Below are 27,706 nucleotides of genomic sequence, written 5' to 3' on the forward strand. Positions count from 1 at the left end.
GTAAGTGAAAAGGAGTCATAGGGTGAGCAGAAAGAAGCATAAAACAGTACTGGGACTTAAGTTCTTAATGGGGGAGGAAGGAATGCTATTGACTGTCTCACCTCAGTGTTTGGACTTGAATTCATCTAAATGACCAAGGAATATCCAAATATAATAATAACAGTGTTGTTTATTCTTCCTATATTAAATTGTGGAAAGAATATACATATGTTTACCTGCATACTTTGGTATTATTTAGAAGCTCTCTTGGAAGTGCATATAAGCTTTCACATTGTTTGGTTATCATTTGTTTTCAATCTGGATTTATTACATTACACCGAGTTTCCAGCGATAATTTGTTGTAAAATAACATCTGTGTTTCATAGCTGTAAGTGTAGAAATGTTTGTGCAAGAAGGCTTGTCCAACATCTCCACTCTCCTCGTGGATGAAGAAACAGATACGCTGTTTGTTGGAGGCAGGGATGTAATATCTGCCCTTGATCTGAATAACATTTCCAGAGAATTTGCCAGGGTAAGTGAAGGACCTGCCTTTATTTTCAACCTGGTTTAAAATCAAAGCTGAACTTTGACCATGGCTTTATTTATTTGCACCTAATATAGTGATTTTAATAGATATAATTTTACATTTCAGATCTTGAAACCTTATTGCTAACTCTTGCTTTTGAAGCCTCTTTAATACCTCTTTCCATGTTGTTGGTTGTTGTTTTTTTAACAGCACCTTCTACTTCACTGAGGTATCTAGAATAGTGCTTATTTACCTCCATATATTCATTGTTAAGTTTATTTAGATTTTCTTTTTACATTTAATTTTGAGCTAAGTTTTGCAACGTACCAACTCAGAAGCCCGTTTTGGCTTATAGGAACACTGGTTTGCTACACAGGAAAGACAACTGGAATGCATTCGTAGAGGCAAAGACAAGGTGGGTGAGACCTTCATTTCTTCCTCTTGTTTATTAGCTAAAATCAAAATGGCTGCGGTTTCACATTTCTTTGTAATCAAGAACTAAAATCAAGTTTGTTTGAACCTGTTGGGTTTGTTTGTGTGCTGCTAAGATAAGAAGGTTTTCAAATGCAACCTACTATGCAGTTTGAATGTGCTCTTTTTTGTTTCGTTGGTTTAGATAAGGTGCCAAAACTACATCCTCGTCCTCCATAAGATCAATGACTCCACCATGTACGTCTGTGGGACAAATGCTTATCACCCAATGTGTGACCACATGGTAATTATATTTGAATATGGGATTTACATGAAGCAGCTCAACTCATATGGCAAGTTTTTAAATACCTTTCTAGGAATATTTCAGTTGAAAATTAGGAACTCTTCCTAGTTTGTTCTCTCATAAAACATTTGAAACGCTAAGAAAATTTTTGTTCTCCCAAATGTTATTTCTTTTTGCACAAAATTCACATTTCTAACTTCTGTGATCATCTTCCTTTAAGTGCATTTGCCAGTTGTTTGAATGTATTACACAGGAACCATGTTTTCTTCATCCTATCAAAGTGATTGCTTGCCTTAGGTTATCCAGAGGACAACGATGCGTTTGCAAGGAAGAGCTGAAGAGAGCAGAGGGAAGTGTCCTTTTGAACCAACTCTGAAGTATGCATCCGTGTTTGTAGGTGTGTTTTCACTCCTGTACAACCTTGCAGACTTTTTGTTATCTTAATTCTGCTTTTGTATATCGACCCATTTGTTCCTTAAGATTTGGCTTTGTATTTGAAAACAAAGGACTTGATGCTTTTAGTTTCCTCCAAACCTTTACAGGTGGGGCATTTTACTCAGCTACTTCAAATAATTTCTTGGGAACAGAACCTATAATACTTCGCAGCATGCAGAATCCTGTAAGAACAGAATTTAAAACGTCATGGCTCAATGGTAAGAAGCTTTTATTCATACTTCAGGCATCTGTTAATGTATGAACTGTCTCTAGAACGTAACAGTGTCTTATGCTGGTTTAGCAGTGTCTAGAAGTGAAGATTAAAAGCTCTGTGCCTAAGAACTGCAGTAATGAGACAAGCCTCTGCCTCTCCATTTAAAACACAATTTCATCTTTGATTTTTGATATTCATAAATACTTTTCAACTCTTTGCTCCGCAAAAAAAGTTTAACTAGTCTTGCTTTTAAATCAATATCTGCTATTTGTGAGTTTTCTTAATGCTGACTTAAATTGCTTTCTATATTTATGCGTTTCAGAGCCCAGCTTTGTCGGCATGGAAGTAGTACCTGAAAGTGAGTTTAGTCCAGATGGAGATGATGATAAAATTTATGTGTTCTTCACTGAAACAGCTGTTGAGTTTGAATTCTATGACAAGATTCTGGTGTCCAGAATTGCCCGCGTCTGCAAAGTTAGTGTTTGAAATATGAAGGTTTTGTATACGGTATTTCAGATGAGGTTTTATATATATATATAAACAGTTTAGTGTTGAACGTTGTTCTAGCCAAACAAAACTATCTGTTTTATTCCTGAATGTTCTCCCTCTTTTCTTTTGTGCTGGAGTAGAACCAGCTGTTCAGGTTGCATCAGGCATTTAAACCTTTGTTCTATGTCTTAGAACTGCGATTTGTATTGAAAGGACAAGTATAATTTTTTACTACAGCAACATTATCTATCAGATGATAATCTATTTACGTGTTTGTAAAGGGATTACAATCTGTTTACACCTATATTTGACATGCTCTGCAGTGCTGATGTTATTCCTTTATTTAGGGTGATCTTGGTGGAAAACGCTTACTGCAGAAAAGATGGACTTCATTTTTAAAAGCCCGACTTTCCTGTTCCATTCCAGAACTCAACTTCCATTTCAATATCATTCAGGACATCTTTTTCCTTAGGAGAGGGAAGTGGAAGGACAGCATCTTTTATGGAATTTTTTCCCAGCAGTGGTGAGATAAAGGGCTACATATACTGCTAAGTGTGTGACGAACTGAATGAGGGTTTTCACTTCAGTTTTAATAGCCTGAGAATGGCCTTCTGGTGTTAACAGAACAAGAAGCTCTCAGCTGCTTATTCCATGTTTTTAATTGGCCCACGTTTGTTTTTCCTGTAGCTTGATCTGACTGAGCAAACGTTATCATCTTCTGAAACAAAATGTTATTGTTTCCTGGGCCAGGGCCATCAATCGAACACTAACCTAAAGCTGTTATTAAGTCCCATTTGGAGAGTTATGTTTTCTCCGCTCAGATGGTGGAGTAATTAATTATGTTCAAAATTACCTAATTAGTTACACAAAGCCCTGGATTCTTCTGCTGTGCACTGCAGTACAGGAAATACCTGATATTTCAAGGTGTGGAATTATTCTTCTATTCCAAAAGCAGCATTTATCATGGCCTGCTTGTTTATGTCATGTTCTGTGGAATCTAAAGCAGAACTCCAGACTACTATCATGTTTTAGAATTTACTGAATTTTTCTTACTGCTCTGCATGAGACAAAACGTCTCAAACTTTGCCTGTCAAAAAATACTGAAGCAGCCATGTGGGTAACTTTCATGGTTTATAAAAGCATTGGGATGCTCAGGATGCGCTTAATCAACATCACATGGCTTAACCTGCTGCCACCTGTTCACCTGTTAGCTTAATATTGCTGGAGCTTATGCAGTTTTATTGCTGGTTGTGGCAGGTTCTGTTCTCTGCCCTAAGAGAGGAATTTGCACAGCATTTATTCCTTTGGGTGTGGTAAAGAGACGTGGAATTTGTCAAAAAGGTCCTTGTTTTGTTACCTATTTCAGCTTATTGGAGGGTGGTTGTATGATTTTTGTTACAGAAACATGTTTAATGTAATGTTTTGTGAATGTTTTATTCCCTTAGAGAATCATGAAAACTACAACGGAGAAATAGTATTAGATATTTTTGACTGATCCTGAAAAAGATACATCCGTGTATTGTGGAGACTGGGTTATTTTACAGTATTTCGTTCTATATACATTATTTCTTTCAATCTGGTCATCAGTTATTTTGTAGTGTTTCTTTCCATATAAAACCTGTTTTTATTTGTGGGAGTTGTTTTTCTTTCCTTCGAAGGGGAAGGTTGGACGTATCGGCTGTTTGTGCATACAGCATGACAAGTATTCAGGAAGCCTTCTCCAAAGGAAACTACAGAGGACCAATAACTGTGGAGCATTCCCATGTTAGATGGATGGTTTTTAGAGGAGAGGTGCCGGTTCCACGTCCTGGTGCTGTAAATACAGTTTTACTTGTTCTAATTAAACAATAGTTACTCTTATCTCTTTTGATAGCAAACCATTGGTGCCTGTTTTACTGATATAAGCGCTGTGTTTCTAATCAGCAGAGAGCTGCTTCCTCACTGTCACAGGACAGCTGCCCTGCAGTTCTGCTCTGCAGGAGTTGTGGGGTTATTAACCGGTTTGTAGACTGCGGAAAATAACCATTGTTCTTGTTTGAAGTTAAATGGAAATACCAGTATTTAGAAGAAAATGCAGTGCTTTTTACATACCTTGCTGAGATGTAAAAGCAATTGTAATCAGTTCTATTATGTTTTGTTTCCAGTGTATCGATAATTTTGCCCGGAGTATGGGGTATAATACGTCTTCTGATCTGCCTGACAAAGTCCTGCAGTTTGCTAGAGATCACCCTCTGATGGACAGCTCTGTAAATCCAATCGGTGATAGGCCAATGCTGCTAAAGAGAAGCTCAAACTACACCAGGATTGTGGTAGACAGAGTCACTGGCCTAGATAAACAGACCTACGATGTCATGTTTCTAGGAACAGGTAAGTGTTTTAATTTTAGAAGATATTATTCATCTTTGTGTGTTTTGTGACAGATTTTCTTTTTCAGCACTTCAAAAAAGGAAAAGAATTCATTAGCTTTGTTTGAAGTTTTGCATTCAGAAGCTGTCTTGCTAGTTGAATATTTTCCTACCAGTTAGATTAAATGTTTTTAGCTTGTTGGACATTAAAAGGTTCTCTTTAGAAACTTTCCATATCAAAGGAGACTTCACATAACGATATTTGCAAATTCAGGGATTGTTTGAGGTCTTTATTCCCAGGAAAAAAAGAAAAAAAATCATTATTAAAAGAAGAAATAAACATTGCTTTGAAGCATTACTTAAATTCTTTCTGCCCAGGAATGTCTGGTATATCTCATCTAATTTGAATGTGAATTATCAGGCTAAAATGTTATGCGATGTTTAAACAAGTTCATAGTTAAAAATACATTTCTTTTTATGTAGATGATGGATATTTGCATAAAGCTTTCAATTGTGATGGAGAAATGTTCATTGTGGAAGAGCTGCAGCTGTTTCTGTCCCCTGAACCTGTACAGTTCCTGCAGCTGTCTGCTAAAAAGGTAGAGCTGCTGTCCCTGCATATGGAAAGTGACTGCTGTAATAACTTGCCTCAGGCCTTGCTCTTCTGTAGTGTTCTTCTGACTTTAAATAGCCTGTAAATACCTCCTAATTCTGTTTCCATCACATACCAACTAATAACAGAAGCACAATACATGTTTTTAGATAAAGAGTACGGTCATGTAAGAATATTATGAACCAACTTTGGATCATTAAAAGAAATAGGGAAGAAACTGTTGTTCTATGTGTTACACAAAGCTGTTTTTTCTCATTTATTCTTTTAAGGATTGTAGTTTACTGATTATTTTTTTAATATATAATCCATGTTAGAAAATAACAGCTTAAAATCTCATTCATCATTATGAAAGAAAAACTCCCTCCTACGTTTCCAGGGGATGCTCTATGTGGGGTCCCTGTCTGAAGTCGTACAGCTTCCAGTTTCGGGCTGCCACCGATACAAGAACTGCTTGGATTGCGTCCTGGCAAGAGACCCGTACTGTGCATGGTCTCAGGCTTCCCATGCTTGTGTTCTGCTGTCAGATCGGTCTGGTGATACAAAGTAAGTAATGAGCTGTTGTTTCAGCTGTGGGTCTGTCAGACGGCTTTATAAGTGCAATGCAACACTGGGAGGGTTCCAAGAAATGGTGCTTTAAAAGCTGGAAAATCTTTGGTTGGTTGTTATTGTTTGCTGATGTTTTTGTTTTCCCAGGGATTTAATTCAAAATGTGAGATACGGGGATGCTTCCAGCTGCCTTAGTGTAGGTATGTGAGCTTTTATTTTGAGTATTTTAACATCATGCAGTTGTTCAGTACGTGCTCACTGGAATTCTTACACTATAGAAAAAGGCAGAATTACAATCATGCTCACTATTACTCTTTCTAAACTAATAAAGATAGGGGAAAAAAACCCACATTCAGTACCACCTAATGCTCTTAACCCTTTCAGTCTCAAGGTCAACATAAGTGTGTCCCAGCTGAAGTTGTTAGCATCCCTCCCATGTGTACTTTGAGGTACAACACATTAGTTGTCCTAATATAAATGTCACTGCTTTAGGATGCTGTTCTGCAGATACACCACAAAAACTATTCAGAAGTACACTAAAAAAGAAGATGATTTGTTATCAGCCATTGAAAACACTTCTTTTTAGTGCAGTTGGTATTCTTTTGTGGCTACATGTGGAGGTGAGCCAAAAGCAGGTTAAAATGTGGAGGTCTTAAACTTCTGGTCCTGTATCCTTGGGTTACGCATCAGCAGGAGTAAGGCCAGCAAGATGCACTCTGTGCCCCTATACATCACTGACACACCTCTTAGTCATGAGATTTCTTTGTCTTTACTGCTTACGTGTTCATTACCTGTTTTCAGACTGGTAGATTCAAACTGACATGTTTTGAACATGTATCTGGTTTTGTACGTTAAACTAAATCTTCAATGTTCTTACTTAACAACGTTATCTTTGTAATTGCAGAGAATGATGTGAGGAAATACCTCTTTACCATTGGAAACAATGTGCATCTTAAATGCGTTCCTCTTTCAAATCTGGCAAGAGTAGTGTGGAAGTTCAATGGGAGCCAAATTCAAGATAAGGACTCTAAATACCTCCTCTACGATGGAGGAATAGCAATATTGAATGTGACGGTGGCTGAGGCTGGATCCTATGACTGCTTCTCAGTAGAGAAATCCAAAGCAAAGGAATTCTTCATCACTGTGGCCCGCTATGCCCTTTATGCACATCAAGGTACAGAGAAGGCAAATGTTAATGCTGCAGCAGATAACAACAGTGAAGCAGAAGCTGTGGGTTTTCAGTCTTCAGTATCAACTTATTTACTGAAAGGTGCAACAAAGCAGAAGTTTGTGGGCAGCCAAAAGGAGAATCTTCTTTTAAAGCTCCTGACTGCTGGTTTTGCTATTCTTTTCTTTTGCTTGTTCATTTGGAATTTCTACAAGGGCCATATATCACTGCCTTGGAAGATCAGAAAGACCAGCTCCGAAGACACAGATGAAGACTTGGAAAATCCAGAACTGGCAGAGCTGCGGTCAAGATCGGAGCTGTAAGGGAGAATTCAGCCATACAAACCAACATGGCTTTTCTTAATGAATAAATGCTGCTGAGTTTTTCTCAGCACAGTGTAGGGTGTGCAGCTCGTGGAGCTGTTTGGCTCAGATGGCGTCTCCTCCTAAGGAACGTGGAATGTAAATTTGGGTAGCAGTCAGAAGCTCAGAACTGAAGACGACGAGCTGCATTGTGCATTGCACAGTCCTGTTACCAGCTGGTACTTTTAAAAGCAAAACACCTTTTTGACACATTAGAACTATAAGAATAAATATCTTTTTTTTCCCCAAAAATTGACACTGATCCAATTTTTGTATCATTGGACTCGTCCAGTTACAGCAATGAATACTTCAGAAGCTAATAATACTTAGCAGTTCGTGCCTTTCACCTTCAGACTTTGCATTTAATCTACGAATAGCAACTAATTAAGTCTCCTGGTGCCCCAGGAGGTTGTTACTACCCTCATTTTTCACGAGGTTAAACTACTTGTCACTGACCACAGTATTGGTGTCAGATCCAATGCTTCCTTAGAAATCCCTGAGTCGTCTTCACTTCTATTTTCCCCTTTTTTTTCTAACACTTCCCATCTTTTTCTGTCCGGAGGCATCACAAAGTGACATAAATACTGCCTTGTTGTTCTGGAACCATTTATAAGGTTTGATGATCAGATTTCCTTTGGTTACCTGTATTCACGGGGTTTCATGGAGATGAACGATGCAGATGGGATAGCGATGTGTAATGAAGTAGGAAGTGGTCAATGTGTCCATCCTTCCCTCTGGGGACTCAGTCTCTTCCCTCATGGAAGGAGATGCAGATGGGACACAGAACCCCATTTCAGCAAATCCTCACAAGGCTACATTTGGTTTTAGTTCAATTCCTGCTGATCTAATTACCCTAATTGAAACGTGTAAAATAATTAGCTTTTAAGAGTCGTAGATAAGTTACCGTTAACAGGTCGATATGAAAGATACCGTGCCCTACTTTAAGCAGTATCTTCAGTGCGCTTTTAGTCCTTGTGTCATTGGTTCCCATGTGGGAAGCCAGGAGCGTTGCTGGTGCTCAGTGGTGCAGCAGTGCCAGGGCAGAGCTGGAGCTGCTGGTTCCATTGCCAGCTCAGAGCAACCATCTGCAGCTGCTCCAACTCGCGTCCTGCCGTGACCCATCTAAGCACAGCAGTGTGCTGTAAAATGACATTCCTTCCCCACAGCCCCTAACACCGTTCAGCTCTCTTGGTTCCAGAAGTCTTTATTCGTGGCTGCTGCCGTCATTTCAAGCAGGGCTCAGACTTCATCTGACGTTACACTTGGAACTCGGCAGCAAACTGTAGCCTCAAATGTGAGTAATAACAGTACAAACATGGGAGACAGAATTACACCTATCCCAGTAAACCTCCTTTTTGAATGCCTTAAAGAGTGGAGGTGAAACGCTGAAAGCAAAGGATGGAAGTGTTGGTTATCGCTCATGTTTGTGCTGATAGCATTGAATTACAAACACTGCTGCCAGCTTTTATTGTAAAATTACCAGTAAGGAGCTTAGTGTTTTGGTACAGGTTCTAAAATAGTTCATGCACAGAGAAATGAATGTGCGGAACTGTATGGGATTAGCAAAAGGTCTCTTGGGAATGTTGCCCATTAAAGTGCCTGATGTTATTTACTGCAAGCTGAGGATGGCTGCAGGCAGTGGGACCGATGGACCCTGCCCTGTGTAGGTCATACAGTGATATGAATCCACTCTGATTTCTGTCACCAGTGGCTAAACAGGCCGTGTTCACAAGCAGGCCTCCATCCCATTTGTCTTATGTGTGGGAACACCAGGCTGGATGCACTCTGGGCTTTGCCTACAGAACTCAAGCAGCAGCCAGAACAGCTGCTGTGTGCAGAATCTTTACTCTAAAATGTTGGATAGAAGGCTTAAAAAGAGCAGGTGTGAATAATCCATTCCTGGTTGGGCCTCCTGCTGCCCTCAGCAGGCTGAGATCTCTGTTGTGTCTGCCCTTGGTTGTGGTTGGAAGTGCTTCTTTTCCCCCAGGCTGGACCTGTTCAGCTTCTGCTCCCAGCCCTTAGGCTGTGTTGTACCTGTTATGGCTCCGTTGAAGTCACGCTGTGTGCTTTCCTTTCATTGATGGAGTTCAAAATGGAGCAGTTCTGTTCTTTCTCATGGCTTTGCTTTGAGCCCTCTGCTCAGTGAGCTGGGCAGGTGGTCATTGGGCACCTCTACCCCTGGGTGCCTCAGCCGAACAAGGAGGGACCTGTTTCTGATAGAATATATCCAGACTAAGATCACATGGGGTTTGTTGGTTGGTTGGTTGATTGGTTTGGGTTTGGTTTTTGCTGTTTTTCCTTTTTCTATGGGTACCCAGAGCCCCTTCAGTGGTGCCCGGCGGTGGCCGCGTTGTTTGCGCCCAGCTCTGCTCGCTGTGCCCGGCAGGTGGTGCCGCCGAGCCGGCTCCGGCCCCTGGAATAAAGTCGAGAGAAGGAGCGGAGAAATGTGACCGAGATGGGGCAGTTGGAAGAGAGAGGAAGCAAATAGGAGAGAGAAGGGAAAAAAAAACCCAAAAAAGCCACTACAATACGGGTGAGAGAAGAAAGAAATCGCGATCCAGAAGGACAAGCGGCAGCGGTGGTTGAGCTTCTTGGGCTGCGGGGAGAAACTTGCGAGGCTGCCGGAGCAGCAGCGAGCAGACGGCTTTGTCTAAAAGCGCTTGCAAAAGCACCACCTAATCCTGCTGCTCCCCTCCCATGCTGAAGGGAAGGAGGGAGCCTGGGAGCCAGAACGCAGGGGGAGCTGCTGGGGAGCTCAGCGGTCGGGGCACTGCCCGAGTTCCACCGCTGGGTGTGGGCTCCCGCAGGCCGGGGGGGTCCGGGTCGCCCCTGCCCTGGGTGCCCCACGAGACCGGGGGGTTGCCGGGCGTTTGGAAACGACCGCAAAACTAACAGATTTCCAAGTGAAATTCCGGAGGAAATTTAAAGAGCATCCGGATCCGGAGAGAGACAGAGAAAGAAAGAGGAAGGGAGAAATAAATCAGAACGTGGAGAGAAGCTAAGGCAGCTGAAGAAAAGACGGGAGAGAAAAGAAGCTGACACCCAGGCAAAGATGGGGTGAGACTGGCACTTTCTTATTCTTGAGTTGCATTTATTATTCATGGCAGCTGAGCTATTTTTAACGTAACTGCAAAAGAAATGGGTTTATATTGCATTGTTTTCCCCCATACCGTGAGCTTGAAAGTTTAGACTTAGCTTTTTACTTTGGTTATTAGAAAGGAGATGATTGCAAATCTCTGCAACTGCTTTAAACACGTACATAAGGGAAGCCTCTAGTGATACATATGATGTACAGAACCCAAAGTGTGAGGCTGGGTGGGTCTGGGCTGTGTACATAAAGTTCTCCAAGAGTTGGGAGTTAAGGGATTTTATTGAGCTGTGGTTACTTTGACACTACAGGAAAAATGGATCCTGTTTGTATTTCTGAGTGGGTACAAAGCTGATTGAAAACCTCTGCTCCGATTGTCCTGTAATGAAATAATGCTGTGTGGATGTGGCAGTGGATTTTGGCATGGAAATAGGAGCTTAGCCTGGTATTTAATTTATGCCCTATTTATAAATCTCAGTCATGTAAGTTGAAGGACCTGACACATTGTTGGGAGTTTTCTCTGTGTGTTAAACTCTTCGTGGCTGTTTGGAAGCACAGTGGATCTGTCTGATCAACCCCCTCAAACTGTGTGGGTTTGGCATTACAAGGCGAATAAGTGAGATTCTTAGAGGCTTGTTTTCCTCTTGTTGATATCCCTTATGGACCATCTAGATAAAACGATCAAGCAGGCAGACACACCTTCAAGACACAGAACAGGTAGAGGCGAGGAATCAAAAGTGACAGCAGTGTGAAGCAGGCGTAGACCCTTTGAAGTCGGTGAGTATGTGCTGATCCAGGTTAAAGCAGAAAGTGGCCTTGTTTTCCTCTAACTTTCCAACTGTGATGCACAAAGTTACCGTAAAGCTTCCAGAAGTGCCAGGAAGGGCGTAGCAGGCAGATGACTTGTGACAGCTCAGTGTGTTTCCCAGGGGCAGGGGATGAACCCTTCTTGGAACAGCCACAATTAACATCCATTGTGATTTCAGACCCCCAGCTCTGAATCTCTGAGCTGATGTCAGCATCTCAGTCTGCTTAGATCACTCTGTGTAACTACACTAGCAAAACTAAGCCAGAGATGACATTTCCACCCACAATTCCACTTGTCTCCTGAGTTAAAAGGTCTTTTTTGCTTGTATGTTGATCACATGGGGATATTAAGTAGCTTTCAGCAGCATTTAGATTCCTCTCGATACAGAAGGGATTAAAAGTGTCCCACCTTCAAATGATGTTTGGCACTTGGTTTTAGTTGATTTATTTTTGAAGCAGGGATTCTGGGCTTTGTTCCTCCATGTTAGATGTCTTTGGTAACATCACATTCTGCTTTTCACAGGCAAACTGCCCTTGGACTCGTGTATTAGCACACTAGCACTTCCTCTCTGAAGAGTAGAGTTGTAAATAACACTTGATTGCAAGGGAAGTGAATGCAGTTGGGTCCCAGCTGTGACCTCAGTAGGTATTTATATTTCTTTGTCTCTACTAACTGCATAAGCAGAGAAGCACGACTGCATACAACTTATAATTCGATTAGTATAGAATTTTCCCACTTATCAAAGAGTTCACCTGCTCTTGTGTGTAGTGCCGCTGCACTGTGAGCAGCAGATAGAGCTGGCCCTTGAGCTGGTTGTGCTTGTGGAGCTCTGACAAGTCCAGGTTGAAAATGGCAGCAGAGCTCAGAGAGCTGAGTGAGGGAAAGCAGGCATGTCAGCTGGGTCCTGTGGCTCCCAGTGAAGAAGCAGAGGCAGAATACGTTTTGGAGTTGTATATGGACATGTACATGTCCACTTCTTTGGTTCTAGTTATTACTGAACATGTTTGGTTTTTTATTTTTCTGGAATGTAAGAAGAGTTGTGTAGTTTCAGGCTAGCTCTGCTGTTTTCTAACTGTAATTGCTCTGCAGGCTTCCAGCAATGGTCTGTGTGCGTCAAAAGAAAGAACTGTTGATGCTCAGTGGCAGAAGTAATGGTTGTCTCAGGAAAGTGAATGTGTAGGTTGTGTTACAGACACCCAGAGTGTTGCAGAGTGTTCAGCAATCAGAATGCTCTGTAGATAGAGACTGGTTTCTGAGAGAGGGAAAAAAATAAACAACAACGGATTTGTATGTCTTTAAATGCCCTTGATCTCCGTTCTCTGTGCCTGACCTTGCCTGCTTGCTGCTGTTCCCAACAGGAGCATATTCAGCTGGGATTCCTTTGCTGCCCTTTATCTGCAGGCAGGCCAGGAGGCAGCTGCTTTTCATTCCTATGCTAAACCCTGCTGGTTAATCTCTTGGGAGTTGGGGGAGGCCACAGGGAAAGCAGCCCACAGCCAGCTTCCAGCTCCCACTGCCGGAGCTTCACTGCTCAGCCTTCTCTGTGTGGCTTCCGATAGATAAGTCTGGCCTCTTCTGGTCCCACCTGGACTCCAGCAGCATCTAAGCATTTTGCTCAAGGTGACATGATGCAGCACTGAATGAAAGCAAGGCTGTAGCTCAAAGGGCCTGAAAACCTGCCTGGTGGTTGGAGCAAAGGGCTACAAGCCTTCCCAAACTTTTGCAGCAGGTCAGTGAATAATAATCATGTCTTGCAGGCCAGTACTCAATTCCTAGGCAGGCAGTATCCATGCACACCCTGTGTACCCGTTTATGAGGAAGCAATAGCTTCCATAAGCTCTGGAGGTAGTGAGACCCAGTCTCTGACTTGGGAAAAGTTAGACTTCCAGAATAAAGGCAATGAGAAAGAAATGAGGTTTGATTCTGCAGTCCTGTTAGTCCACACTTCCTCAGAAAGCACTGACATGCAGTCATCAGCTATTCAGGCTGCTGAGGGAAGATAAAAGGAAACAAAGATAGACAGCAGTGGAGGAGGAAACTGGTTCTCACGTCCTCTCTATGCTCCAGTTCTGCCTTTTGAAATACCAGGCCCTGGCAGGCTGAAATGCATTCCCCCTCCCAGCCTGTCCCAGCCATCCCCTCCCTCAAATTACCCAGTACTGCTCTGCATAGTGGGCTTTTTCACATGAGAGAGTGCTGGCTGCTGATCAGCAGCAGGCACAGCCCTGACGCAGCCAGCACGGCCTCCCAGCTGACTCAGCGTGGTGCTGGGCCAGGCGCCAGAGCTGAGCCACATATCTTTGGTGCTCACATGCTCTCACGTACCCCCTTCTGCTCTGCGCAAGCAGGACCCATCCAGGAAAGTAGTCCTTGGAGAGAAAGGACTTTAGGAAAGATTACATTGAGAACTGCAAAGTTTGCACCACAGCAGCTGGGAAATCCTTACCTAATGCTGTCCGTGGACCTTTATCAGTTGACTTCTTGTCTGGGGACTTGCATGGCTGTGCACTGAGTCCAGCCACAGTGCAAAAATACATCCCTAAGTCTCTGTGCTCTTAAAGGTATCCCGCTGCTATCACACCCCAGAGCCCCTCCCTACCCTTGTACCTGTGCAGTGTTGTGCCCACAGTTCACAGAAACAAATGATTCTGCTGATAGGGTACTTTGTGGTTTCTCATATGGCATTTCTGATTTGGTTTTTAGATGAAGGGGAGCTGCAGACTGCCTGGATGCAGAGCGAGGTATTTAAAATGATCGCCCTCTCTGTGTCCAAATGCAGAGACTTCTTTCTCTGACAAGTAAATGAATGTCCCTGCAAAGAGAAGCTGCAGTGAAAGAGAGGGGGAGCAGCATGTGAACCTCTAGAGGTGCCCTTGGCTGAACCCTATCCAAGAACACCAAGGCAAATGCAGTTAATGAGGACTGAGCTCAGCCTCACCAGCACGTCCCAGCTGCTGCTTTAAGTGCAGCATCTGTTTGGGGAATGGTGACTCTAAAAGCTTCCCTTTCCAAAGCAAACATAGCAAGATTTCTTTCTGGTCATGCAGCAAAGGGGACAGGTGGGCAGGAGGTAGTAAGTCATTTGGTTAACTAAATAGGCGTGTTTTAGGTGGGTAGGCAGGATTGTGAGGCCAGAATTACTAAGGGGGAAAAAATAAAAGATTCTCAGTAGGAAAAATCCTCCAGACTGCACAGGAAAAATGGAGAAAAACAAGGACACAAAGCATGAGCCAAATGCAGCGGTGCAGTCAGAAACACCTCCCCACGCCCTGTGTAGAAGCTACTGAGCAAAGACGTTGCTGGGTGCCATAAAAGATCTGAAGCAAAGAGCGTTTAAAGATGAAAATAATAAAAGGGTTTATTCTTCTCCCTCTTTTTCTTTCAACGAGGTCTGGCAGGAAGGCTGCATTTTAGCAGTTGCCCTTAGGTTTGGGAACCCACTGAGGAGAGCGAGCCTGTAACTGTCAAATGGGATTTTCCTAAAGAGGTGGTATTTGCACTGGAAATACTACCCAGAAGTAAATGCAGCAAAAGGTTGTTTCTCTGAGAAGACCAATGCTGTGTAAAGAACCCAACAGGCAGCTGGAATTGGGGTGTGACAAAGACAGCACGCATTGAAACACAGGAGCTGCCACGGTGCTGTTGAAATTCAGTTCCCAGCTCTGTCTGTGCCTTCTAAACAAAAAGAATCTCGTTTTGTTTCTGTTTGGTTATTAAACCCATCTGCTGGATTGAGAGTGTTTCTCCAGCGAGGATTAGAGAAAGTGCTTTGTAAAATCCACTAAAGACATCTCAAGCAAAGGAATTAATGGTGACTCTCTGCTGCAGGTGTAGATGTAGATGCTGCAGATCCCTGGTGTTGCCCCTGAACAGCTGCAGGCCCACTTGGACAGGCTTCTCTTAGAGGTGGCTTATTTCCTTTTCTGTTGCAAGGGAGATTCTCTGGCACGTTCTGTCTGCAGAAGCACTGGATTTCTTCAGAAGAGCTTACTTAGGAACAGGCTTACAGGCCTATAAAGAGCCTGTATCCATCCAGGACACTCAAGGACAGTCCGTAAATCTACTGACATATGTGTTCAGATTATGCAGAATTGGAGAGGCAGCACTAGTTTTAATCTCCTCCAGATTTTGGCACTTTAGCTCAGCATTCCCCCACAGGTGAAACGTGGCACTGGTGCAAGAGAATGAACTGATGCCATCTGTACCTCCTTGGCACATGGCATCGCTTGCAGGGTATTCTCTTCTAGGGGCTTGGCAGCATTTGGATGTATCCCATCATGGTGAGGCCCCTCACTCAGTGTTGGCCAACTCAGTCCCTTTGGCTCTCAGTCGTCAATACTCTACTGGGGCCATAAAATGAGAGGACAAATAATGATTTGCTGTCATAGCAATGGTGAAATAAGCAGCTATTCATTAAGAAATCAATTCGGACATTGTAATGATGAGAATAATATAAGAATCAAGGTACAAATGAAACCAGCATGCATTTTTGTATGTCATCTTAAGGACCACTGGGTCGAACTCCACTCAGTGAGCAAATCAGCTATGATTGATCCATGTCATCCCCAGACAACCAGTGACTTTCTTCCAGCTTCTCTAAGGAGAACCAACAAAAGGAGGTAGCTGAGTCTGTGCTCTGGTGCTACAAAGAGCATGTTAGGAATAGCTGGATTAGTTGTTACAGGGACTCCCAGCTGGGAGCAGGAAAAGAAGAGGCAGCATTTAGGGATGTGTGGTGAGCCCAGCTTAGGCACTTAAAACACAGGGGAAGGAGGACTGTAGTGGGAAAGAGAACATGACAGTTTGAATCCTGGCCACTTTCAAGACTATTTTTAAGTGCTTTGTAGTGTTTTTGGAAAGAAGAGGCCAGCAGCTTGGCCAGAAGCAAGCTGATCTTCAGACATTACCCTGTGTAATTTGCTGGGTTTCAAAGAAACATCTTTTTTCTCCACTCTCCACAAGGAAGGCAAAAAGAATGTGAACATCTCAGCGCTTTTCCCAAGCAGAGCGCAAAGCTCTCCTCAATCGTTACCTACAGAGTTTCAGGATCTGCTTCCTAGAAAGCATTGTTCACATGCCAGGCTGCTGCTGTACTCAGGTGGTTATGAGAAAGCAATAACATGCTGGTCTCTTAATGCTATGTTAAGAATCCATTATTAGGGACATGCAAATCGACAGCAACTGTTCCTGTTTACAGTGAGGAGAGGGGAGATGTGAAACAGAATGTTTTAATTCCTTCAGAGGGAAACAGATGCTGGAGTTCCCTCCTTGGCACTGAGTAGGCAGGTGTAGTCATAGACATGCCCTGCTGCTGCTGGTGGCAGTTTGCTTTCTGTTGGAAACAAAGCACATCTGGTGTATCTCGCAGCTTGCTGCTGAAGTCTGTGTGACTTTCACATTTGTAACTGAAAGGGAAAGACCTGTCAGAGACAGCGTGAAGTTTTGTTGCTCCAGGGAAGACCATAAGGCAGGAAGAAACATATGGGAAGTGTTGAGACAGCAGTGATCTCATAAAGGCATGAAAGCAGAGATCCCTTCCCCACTGACACCAATGGTGGTGCATATCTCCTTGTACCTGGTGCATATCTCCTTGTACCTGGTGCATATCTCCTTGTACCTGAGAGCAGGGAATGGGCACACATGCCTGAGTTCTGTGTTCTGGGTAAGCAAGCAGCCAAGTCAGCCCCATGCAAGTGGAAAAAATGTAAGCAAACCACTGTGAAGATGGGTTATTCTGATAGACATTCCAGTGGCATTTTATTTTCCGTTCCTGGTGTTAAGAAGGAAAGTAATCCCCAGGTGCTACTACAGCACTGTCCCTGCAATCAGAGAAGGGTCTGGGAGCTCTGACAGAGCACGTGGCAGGGGCTGTTACATACATCACTTGGTCTGAAACCTGCTGCAGTCAGCGGGATGGTTTCCATTGGTTCCAGGAGCAGGCATTGCTGGTGAGCAATGAGCACAGGAATAACCGCTGTGCATGTGAGGGGTGATCTCTGAGGAAAGGGCTTTTCATCATGGTGTCACTGCAGCCAGCATCACGTGTGTGTGGTTGGAAACATCAGAGCCTTCCAGGCTCCTCTGTGGCCCACTCCCAACAGCTGGCTCCTGCTGCCAGAGGGATTTGCTCCAGTTAAACAGCTCACCCAATTATCTCCCATGGCAGGGAAAGAAAACTTGCTCAGTGATGAGAGATCATTACAAATTACAAGCTCTGTGAGTTTGGGACAGACGAACCCCCCAAAGTGCTGCCTGGTTGAACACACTGTGTTCTGTGTGATAAATAACAGCTGACTTTTCCCATCGCTAGGAAATGAATCACTGTGGAGGCAAAACCAAAAAGGAGTCTCAATCCAGCTAGGAGACCTGAGAAGGAAGCTGCTGGAGGAGAAACGTATACTAACTCCATTGGCCTGTAGCCTGTCTTACACTTACTAACAAATGTCAACAACTAGGTAATGTCCTTCCTTTGTTCTTTCTGACACTAGCCCAGGACTTGGGGGTGAAGGTGCAGAAACATTCATTTTCCCTAGCTCTGTAAATTCCATGTCTTGAAGGATAGGTCACGATCTGCACAAAATATAGTGTCTGTTAGTGGAGCCCAGAGAATCTGAGTCTCGTTTGAAAAACAAATTGTGTTGGAATTAAACCAGACAGAGGGAATGCTCAGGAGTGTCTGGTTCAGCCCCTTGTGCAGGCTTCTTCTGAATGAGAGATCTGAGACAGGACTGTAACTAATGGACAAAGCTGGAAAAAGGGAGGTCAAAGGGAGGATTTTATTTCCTTCCTATGTTTTGTTGATGCTTTCAGAAAGCACCAGGTACAGTCAGTCATCTTGTTCAGTTCATTGCAGCTGTGAGAACTTAAAATAGGCTGGAAATGAATTTCTGGGTTTTGGGGACTTGCATGTCACGGGATTGTGACTATGCTTTGTTTGCAGCTGTTCTACCCAGCCAAGAAGTTATGGGATATATCCAGGCACCCCAGGCTTCACTGAATTTAAGTGTGGAAATGGCCAGTACCTTGGGTTTAAAACAAAATAAAATGTAGACAGAGTCAAATGCAAGCCCTGATGCACCTGGTCTGTTGTGTCATGGAAACATTTCTTCCTGCCTCTTGAAATGCTCAGATTACATCCTGATGCCTGAGATTCAGTTCCTTAGTTCAGCTCAGATATTACTGGTTACAAAATCCAGGCAGTACTTGCTTTCATGCAGCAGCTGTGCATTGTGTGGCGAAGTGCTTCCTTTAATTCATTCTTAAGTGACTTGCTTTTAATCCTGCAGCGTGACCTCTCACTGCAGGATGTGCTTCCCAAGTGTGAGTCAAAGGAGGAAGAGCTGTGCTGAGGGGAAGGCACTTCTTGTGTTCACAGCCCAAACCCATCCTCCATCTATTCATCCATCTGTCTTCCCAGAGCTCCAGCTTGGAGATATCTTGTGTAGTGCAAGCAGCATAGCAGCCAGAGAATCACAGAGCTGGTGAAGTCACCATGAACTGTATGCTTATGTGCTAAGGGATAGTGAAGGAAAACTTCAAAGCAGGCTAAACATAATGTAAACACTAATTATTAGCTTAATTTTGCCACACCAGCTGTGTTGTGTAGGACCATCTGGTAAGCAGAACACAAGATTGTGATGTCCTGTTTGTGTTTCTACCTGCAAGTTGAATGCTGATCCCTGGGTGAATGTGCATGTAAGGCTTGCTAAGCTCGGGGTACTGTTGCTGGTGTGACTGTGGTCTTTGGGAATGTGTGAAGACAACTGAGGAGGACAAGGGAAGATCCAGAGGAAGGTAAAAATCACTGCCTATAGTTAAACACCCTTGGTGGCTTTGTTACTGTGTCTGTATGAGCTGCTGTGCTTAGCTCCTACTGTCACATATCTCTAGACTGGAGGCAAATAGCAGAAGTGCCACTGGTGATGCATTATGCAATGCAAGTACCAGAAAGTCAGTCCACTTCCCCCATTGCTCAGCTTCCCCTCTGCTCTTACAGCTCTGTTCATCTCTGTTGCAGGGAGCAGCCAATCTTCAGCACCAGAGCCCATGTTTTCCAAATAGACCCTGCTACCAAAAGAAACTGGATCCCTGCCAGCAAACATGCTTTGACTGTCTCTTATTTTTACGATGCCACACGCAATGTATACCGGATCATCAGTGTGGGAGGCACCAAGGTAGGGAGCATTTGCTGACAGCATCACAGTTTGAAAGCAAGTTTGTCTCCAACCAGTGTCTGTTCTGCAATTGATGCTTTCTCTGTCACACTGATTAGTTTGCAGCATGGGGCACTCTGTCGTCTTTACTGCAAGGAATGGAAGATAAAACACTGCCTCCACACTTGAATGTGATCAGTATTGGACACTAGACCCTCTGCTAATGAGAAATGTGCTTAGTGTGCTTTCTTTTCTCTCTCTCCTTGACTCTTTCCTCTTTGAGCATGCAAAAGAGATCTTTCTAAGAGCCCTGATCCTGTGCTAAAACTGACCCATGTAGATAGAATGAACAAACAGAGGTGAGGCAGTCTGTTCAGCCACTACCCCCAAGACAAGGTTGATTCTCCCTCAGCTGTTCTTGATATTTTTCTGACTTGTTTCTCAAGACCTCCAGCAGCAAAGATTCCACGGTCTTCTCAAGCGGTTTATTGTGTTACTGCCCCAGCCAACAGTGTTTTGTAATAGCTTGTGCTAAGTGCAGTTTAAGCCTTTTACTTTATGTTTTTTTAATTCCTGCTTGCCATGAAAGTGGAGAACATCAGAAAGTTGTTCAGTCCCCAAAGACTTTCTGCATCTTCTCTTTTCTTCCAGCAGTGGAGGCCCAATGAAGCTTGTAATGTTCAGGCTTTCTCATTTATTTATTTTTTCCTACAGTAGACAAGAAGATTCACACTTGTGTGTATTTCATAGCTAGACTAGAAAGACTTTTGATCACCAGAACCCCAAATAGCTGTTTTATACATTAAAAGCAGAGCTTCTACCCTAGTAGAATTGATCACCTACTAATTGGGGTGTAGACCCTGGGGCAGCAGAATGGAGTTTTCTCTAACTCATTCTTGCCTCTCTCCACAGGCAATCATCAACAGCACTATCACTCCCAACATGACCTTCACAAAGACATCCCAGAAATTCGGACAGTGGGCGGATAGCCGAGCTAACACAGTATATGGATTGGGCTTTGCTTCAGAGCAACACCTCTCCCAGGTAATATGGCAGATGCTGATAGAGACCTGATCCCTGTAAGACAAATATCCTTGAAACCCAAAAGGGAGAGTTCAGCTTTAGGTGGGAAAAAACAAAAACACTGGGGTCCTGCTGGAACCTGATTCAGGATACAAAGGTACAAGGAAGAGGTTTAAAGTAATCTTTGTAGAGTATTTGAATGTTACAAAATGAATTTGGATTTAGGGCTCCCTGATTATTTCTAGCTACTCTCACACTTCTGAGTGCTGGAATCATGGGCAGGTAGGGGCTATTCCCTCAATCCAAATATTAATTGAAGATGAAACAGAAACCACATAAAATGAAATAACAGAGGGGAGGAGTAACCCAGACATTAATTCTAATTTGTTCTACGTTTTGATTTAGCAGTACAGTGACTTTTCTGCTCCCTTATAGTTTGCAGAGAAGTTCCAGGAAGTGAAAGAGGCAGCACGTTTGGCAAGGGAGAAGTCCCAGGATAAAACAGAGCTGACCAATCCTGCCCTGAATATCACATCTCACCAGGTAATGCTTGGGAATGAGCATGAGCAGTGGTTGCTAGGGAAAATGGTCACTGTGCTGATCTCCTTTAGCAACTTTTGCTTCTGTCTTTTTGGCCCAAATGCTTTTTTGACAGACACTGGGGTTGGGGGTTCTTTCTGATGACACCTGTAGCCCTGTAGTCACTCTACTGAAGCACATGAAGTGGATAAAATAATTACTGCTTAAGTGGAGCTCTTAGGAAGGTTTACTCTCCTCCCTCTTTGTCAGTTAAACATCTGTATTGATAAAACCATGCTGGAGGAGGTCTTGGGTTTTCTGTTAGTGGTGGTAGTGGGTTTTGGCTTTATTTTCTTTAGAGTTATTGGCAGTAATAGGCAAGCAACATGCAGGAATGCACATAGCCTGGATGAAGAAGTTAGGAGGAAAGATGTGGCATTTCCAGCTATTTTTGTTCCCTTGCTGGGGCTGCAGGGGAGTTCCTCTCCCAAGTGTCTCTGGGTGCCAGTCTCAGAAAGACAAAGTGATTTCTTATCATTGGTGTCTGGGGAGTCCCTGCTAGACTTCTTCCATTTCTGTCCTCTTTCCACTGTAGAAGGAGCTGTGCTGTCTGTGCACTGTGTTCCACCTTGGAGAAATCTTCACTGAGGTCGAGATGCAGGCATGACAACCAGTCATTCAATTTAGTTTCTCCCCAGACCAGAAAGCTTAAGCCCATCACTTATCATTCTCACATTTGTCACACTTGCAATTGCTGCCTGTCTCCCTGTATAACTAAATCAATTCCAGCAGCAGGAGGGTGGAGAGGAGAAAATAAGCTGTGGAGATGTCTACGCATCTTTTTTCTCATGTTGCAGCAGTTTGGCATTGATGGTGAAGTTGCCCTCCCAAATAGTGCTCTCCAGAGGTGGTTATGTACTTCACTGAGCTCTTGGCAGAAGGAAAGGAGCTGTAGGATGGAGGATGCTGCGTTCTCTGGGTTGAATACAGATGGAATGGCAGCAGGAGGAGGAGGGAGTGTGAACAGTACCTTGGCCTGTATGGAAAAGAGGGGGAGGTAGAGGCAGTGGCTCTGAAGAGACTGGAAATGTCACGTGCAATGGAAAAATGGGAAAAACTCACCTAGGTTTTGGCTTAGTCCCATCTTAATATGTGGCAAATGAATAAGAGAGGTGTATAGAGCATTCATAGCAGAGCCAAGACAGATTCATGTTCAGCTGCATCTATGAGAGTTTCCTTGGCTGGGAGGCAAGGTGGAAGTGGAGAAACTCTCTGCTATTCTGTTTACATCAGGCAGAATGCAACAGTTGTCACAATAGGATGTGTCCATTTCCCATGCACAGCTATGGCAGAAGGGATGAGGTGATCAGGAGGTGGTTTGGCACACATCTTGGAAGTGGCCTGAGGCTCAGTTCATTCTTCGTACTTGACTCAGCAGTGCTAAAATGGCCTCAGTGTAAGCCCATGCTCACCCTTCCCATTCACCGTGCCTCATCTCTCCATAGGAGAACTTGCACGTAGGTATGCATGACCCCTGCCTGCAGCCATCTGGAAGCCAGCACACAACACATGCAGTGTTTGCTGCCATGTGGGCATGCAGACCTTGTCTTGCTTCCCCCAGCCTGTACATACATCATCTCCTACTACTGGTTTTCAGTCTCTGCATTAATACAGCTTCAAACATGAGCTTCATCCTTCAATAATTGATTGTTCTTCTGTTTGCAAGTGAGCAGAGAGCAGATCTGTCTCCTGAAATTAAATCAGGGCTCTCTGATTTTCTGCATTTGCACTAGCTAATTTAGGCTTCAGACTTAAGAGGAAATCCCAGGACAGCAGCTCTCTCCCATCCTCTAGTACCTGTTAGGTCAGTCCCCATCCTGTTTTAGCATCTCCATCACAGAGCAACAAAACATTGTGGAGCATCTTCAACTGTTATTAGTTTCCGCTGAACTCACAGGGGCTGACAGACTAGACCAGAAACTTTTGCACCTTGCCTGCCTCAGTTTCTCCACCTATAAAAAAGCCTCATGGGGCAAGATGAGGCAGGGTTGTATTTTGCAGGTCTTGCTTCTCGATTGCCCTTTGGAAGGCTTCTTGAAGCCAGTGTTCAATACATCTTGTGGTCCAGTCTGCCTCTATTTTTAGATGTCAGATGACTCTGAAGACAGGTGGCTGTCCTTATCACAGACTTTTAAGGGCTACCTTCAACTCCAGTGGGCTCACCAGCCACCTGGTCTCACAGCCCTCAACTAAGAATCCCAAAGTCTCATTACTCACAGAGTCTTTTTATAGCTCAGTTTGCCATGTCTTTGCCAAGTTTCTTCCCTGCTATGCGAGGAGACCATGAAGGCAGGGTCTTCTGGAGAGACTGAAGGATGTAAAGACTACTTTGGATTTTGCATTTTCATTGCTACCCTGCTGTCATGGAATCATAGAATCGCTCAGGTTGGAAAAGACCTTAGAGATCATCGAGTCCAACCACTACTAAACCATCCTACCCTCACTCTAACAACCCTCCACTAAGTCATGTCCCTGAGCACCATATTCAAATGGTTTTTAAACACATCCGGAGATGGGAGGATGAATCCATCTCTTCTGCCTCTGATTTGCACAGGAACATGGAGCTATTAGAGAAAGGGGTATACTTTGGGAGTATGAGTCTCTTCTTCCACACCTTTGAAAACTGAGTGACAGAATATCTCTGCAGTAGCAGTTTCCCTCCCTTGAGCCTCGTAATTCCAGTGGTACATGGTGTCTTAGTTCAGTGTACTGAAACGAGTTACAACTGAACCCAGGTGGCATAGCTAGGTCTGCGTTCAGAGTTTATTAAGTCTTTGCATTGCTCTGAGAGCCAGCAAGAAAATTGTGTTAAGAATTCAGTAAACTCTGAAACAGCCAGCTTGAGCAGCTTGTCATGTTGGGCACAGCCATGGGACTCAAATTACAGGCTATAACATCACTGGCATTTGTCAAGGCAAAGCTGAGGGCCAGAGAATTCAGTACCTCAAGTCAGGAGGGAGGAAGAGCTGGTGTGGGCAAGCTGTGAACCCACCTGTTCAGGGTGTCTGTGCACTGGGATCACTGCCCCAACATAGCATGGAGGCAGGGAAAGGGAAGACATGGAAGCAGAGCAGGGCAGCTGCTGGAAAAGCTGAGCAGGACAGACAACAGCTTCCCTGTCCAAGAGAAAGCCCAGTGTCTGTATGGTTTCTGAGGTCATAATTACACCATGAACTGTGACTGATTCTGTTGAGCTATACACTTCCCTCGACCTACAGGCCACAGGAAATGAGAGCATGTGAACCCAGGCTGTGAATGAGTTTGCAGGGATCCTGTGGCCACAGTGTTTGTCTTCACTGCCATATGATAACCACCTCTTCCTCACACCTCAGGTACTTCCCAGTCCCATCATCAGCTCTAATGGACCAGGAGAAGACAAACTATTCCGGAGCCAAAGTGCTGATGTTGAGATAAGCACAGAGAAGGAGCGTCTGAAGAAGATGCTTTCAGAAGGGTGAGGCTTCTAGAAGTTCCTAGCTTCTAAAATCTCTGTTCTGGCAGGATTTGGAGCCTGTTCTGTTCTCCTAGTGCTCAGAGAGCCCCTGAATAACCAAGTGGTCTCAGCTCAGATGCTGTTCACCCCACAATACTCGTTTGGTTAGCCAAATAATGCCCTAAGTTTGCTGCTGTCCAAATCCTACACTCTAACAATTTCTCCCACTTTCCACTTTCACTCTCCAAGTGAAAGTTTTTTTTCAGCTCAGAGGTGAAATCTGCTGTTCATGCAGGATAGGAAGGAGGATGCTTTGTGCCTGCAGCAGGGATAGGTTCATACCAGTTATCTACAAATCAGTAGTCTATGATACCAGAGGATGTTCACATTTTTCCAGCTGGCCTAAGGCTGCATTTATGTTAATTCCCCTGAGGATTCCAGCAAAGTCCCTGCTGCTTCTGGTCTTTGTCTGTTCAAAAGACCCTGGGCTGGATTCTACCCTGGGGCTCCTGCTGAGCTCCCAGCTGAACACTTAGAATATTTTTAAATTAAAAGCAAGTGTCCTTTGCTACCTTCTCCCAAGTTGGGTGGTGGGGTCTTACTCAAAGCAAACTCAGATCCAACAGGGACCTCAAAGTTGAATATTATCAGAGGCGAAAGGAAAGAGAAGCAGATTCAAGCATTGGAGGATGCATTTAAATTTGAGAAGTGAGATGAAAACCAAATAAAGAGCTGTGCAGGGTAGAGAGCTGCCCAGCATTTCCAGGAGCATGATTTCAGTGCACATTTGCAATAGGAGGAAACAAAACCTTTCTAATAAGACTCTCATGCTGTCCTGTACACTTCCGTGTTCTTTTACACAGTTCAGTGAGTGAGGTCCAGTGGGAAGCTGAATTCTTTAGCCTTCAGGACAACAACAGCAAACTTGTGGCTGCTCTCCATGAAGCCAATGCCAATGTGGACCAGTGGAAGAAGCAGCTGGCTGCGTATCAAGAAGAGACGGAAACACTGCGGCAGCGGGTGAGCACAGGAGGGCCCTTGTAGAACGGGTCAGAGGAAACCCTGTTCCAGAGCCAGATGGTGCCCTTGACCCTGTTCTCCCATCAGTTTCCATGGGTGTCAAATTCAGGATGCTGTGTGAGTCTGGCAGGGAAGATGTGTCAAGGAATAAGGTCACGCAACTAGGGACTTCTCACAAGAGCTCCTTCATTCTGCGGAGCGATCTGGGAGTGTGCTGAGTCCCTGTAGATAAAGGGAGGAAACCAGAGCACTAAGTTAGAATACTGGCTGCCCTTCAGATTCTCCAAGGTAGTTCCTAGCTGCCAGCGCTGCTGAGTAAGGCCTGTTTTCCTCCAGAGCTGGGCATTAGGACAGCCTTTTGGCTGCTTGCAGAAAGGATGAATATTGCTCTATCTGCTATAATTAGCTGGAATCTAAGCTGTAACATCATGAAACCCGGGTGGCACAGTACAAACAAGCACTTGTTCAGTTGGAATAATAGGATCTTTTGACCTACGTAACATCAGAGAGGTTGAAGATCAACTGAGGAGGCCTGTGTGCATCTGGGCAGAGGAGTGACAGTCACACGGTTGGGTTTCTTGGAAGGGAGGAGCCACAGTGCATTCAAGAAAGCATGTTAGGACAGTTAGAATTCCACTGGGAAAGGACTCTGGAGCCCTGGAGAGGGAAGCATAAAGGCATTTCACTTCTAGATTGTGCATTCAAAAGACAGCAGGGTTTTATAGCAATTAACAGCCATTCCCACTTGATGGCTGTTGTGTGGCCAGTCTGTGCAGTAAACAACCATCCCTCAGGATTCACTGTGCCTTTTCCTAATTCTCAGTGTTGGAGTCAGGCAGTAAAAGGGTTGTACAGAGCAAATTTTCTCTTCTGCAGCAGGAGCCTTCTTTAAGTTTAACTGAGATCTTGGCTGTGCTTATGTGTATGTGCATTTTCAGGTCTGGTTGGCATGAGCTTCCATTTCCTTGCTATCGCTCTGTGAATTCTCAGCTGTTTGGTGGCTGTTCTTGTAGACAGGAGTTAGGCTTTCATGAATGAGGAGTGGCCAGTGGGGACTTTCTAGAATCACAGAATAAACAAACTCATTGAGACATCCAGACAATTGTTGCTAAACCAGGATGTTTTGGGACCAGAGCTGGTTGATTCTGGCTGTAAGTATGTGATCCTCACAGCTCATGGCCACAGTTGCATGAATCCTAGTGCAGGCTTCCTTTGTTTGTGGGGAAGTGTTTGGATTCAAGTGTGTTGACGTGAGAGTACTCAGTGCTAGAGCTGCACTTGCAAAGCTCAGCACAAGCCCTTTGAGAGCTCAGGCCTCCTCAGCAGCTGCTGCAGACTTTCTGACTAGACTTTAAAAATGAATCTTTTTCATGAATAATTTAAGCCACTGGGCTGAATTTTTTTGGGAATGGGAAGCACACTCGAACAAAACCCTTCCCACCAGCTCTGCTTTGAGTGAGCTGCAGTAACTCCCTTGCCCACAGCAGTATCTACCTGAGGGTGTAATGGCGCTGGATCTGACCATTGCTATGTGCTATGGGCTCATGTGCTTGATGCCAGCCAGTCAGTATTTGCTGTAAGTGCAAGGCTGCAAGAGAAAGCAGAGACAGAGACTCTAAACAGGATTTTGCTGCAGTGTGTTTTTGTGTATGATCTATGCAGAGCAGGAGGGAATTATTTTGCCCAACAACCACAGGAGATGAGCTGTTACCCTGTTACAAGGTCAGTTGTGTTTGTGAGAAGTCCAGAACTTGACAGAAAATGCCTGTTAGTGATAAGGTGTAGGGACATTCTTGTATCTCTAAGCATGTCTCCTTGTCTTCTGTGTAGGTAGCAGAACTGGAGTCACAGGGGGCTCATGACTCCTCCAGTGAGAACAACAAGGAAGAGCTGAGCCAAACCCTGGAAGAACTGGAACTGCTGATCAAGGCTAAGGATGAGGTAATATCCCCATGAAGCAGAGGAAAACATGAGTCTAGGTGGCCTGTCAGTCACCAACACCCTGTCTGTCAATCATAGCTTCTCTGAGATCGGTACTTCTTGCTGTTGCACATGATGCTATGCAAGCCAGGAGCCTTCATAAGCCAGCACAGGACAGGGGGTTAGAGTGTGGCAACAGGTACAATAGGAATGGAAGTTTGAAAAAGAGTATTGGGGAAGCTAAACTTTGGAGCTGCGTATGGTTACATGACCTTTGGAGCAAGGGAAAG

The 27,706-nt window shown here is 44.1% G+C and overlaps 1 protein-coding gene across 11 annotated transcripts in view; it reads left to right on the plus strand.

Moving 5' to 3' along the window:
* Window positions 1-27,706, plus strand: part of HOMER3 (homer scaffold protein 3) — a 34,166-nt gene that overhangs the window by 905 nt on the left and 5,555 nt on the right. For 3 of the 11 annotated variants that reach the window (XM_015886095.3, XM_015886094.3, XM_032441014.2), the window contains 13 exons: window positions 366-511; window positions 861-920; window positions 1,122-1,220; window positions 1,518-1,617; window positions 1,763-1,873; window positions 2,192-2,343; window positions 2,706-2,881; window positions 4,017-4,173; window positions 4,503-4,725; window positions 5,187-5,302; window positions 5,693-5,859; window positions 6,010-6,062; window positions 6,767-7,644. In XM_015886095.3, the coding sequence (XP_015741581.2) occupies window positions 366-511; window positions 861-920; window positions 1,122-1,220; window positions 1,518-1,617; window positions 1,763-1,873; window positions 2,192-2,343; window positions 2,706-2,881; window positions 4,017-4,173; window positions 4,503-4,725; window positions 5,187-5,302; window positions 5,693-5,859; window positions 6,010-6,062; window positions 6,767-7,353 (2,147 nt within the window). In that variant the 3' untranslated portion in view covers window positions 7,354-7,644. Of the gene's footprint in view, window positions 1-365; window positions 512-860; window positions 921-1,121; window positions 1,221-1,517; window positions 1,618-1,762; window positions 1,874-2,191; window positions 2,344-2,705; window positions 2,882-4,016; window positions 4,174-4,502; window positions 4,726-5,186; window positions 5,303-5,692; window positions 5,860-6,009; window positions 6,063-6,766; window positions 7,645-9,818; window positions 10,450-11,152; window positions 11,258-11,810; window positions 11,934-17,598; window positions 17,744-19,305; window positions 19,463-20,353; window positions 20,486-20,899; window positions 21,008-24,375; window positions 24,498-25,339; window positions 25,497-27,326; window positions 27,438-27,706 lie in introns of those variants that run through there. The other 8 variants (XM_085517805.1, XM_085517801.1, XM_085517802.1 and 5 more) reach the window with 8 other exon arrangements.

The sequence above is a fragment of the Coturnix japonica genome, chromosome 16 (assembly GCF_054131305.1).
Source record: "Coturnix japonica strain WE chromosome 16, WE-NBRP24, whole genome shotgun sequence".
NCBI classification, from domain to species: domain Eukaryota; kingdom Metazoa; phylum Chordata; class Aves; order Galliformes; family Phasianidae; genus Coturnix; species Coturnix japonica.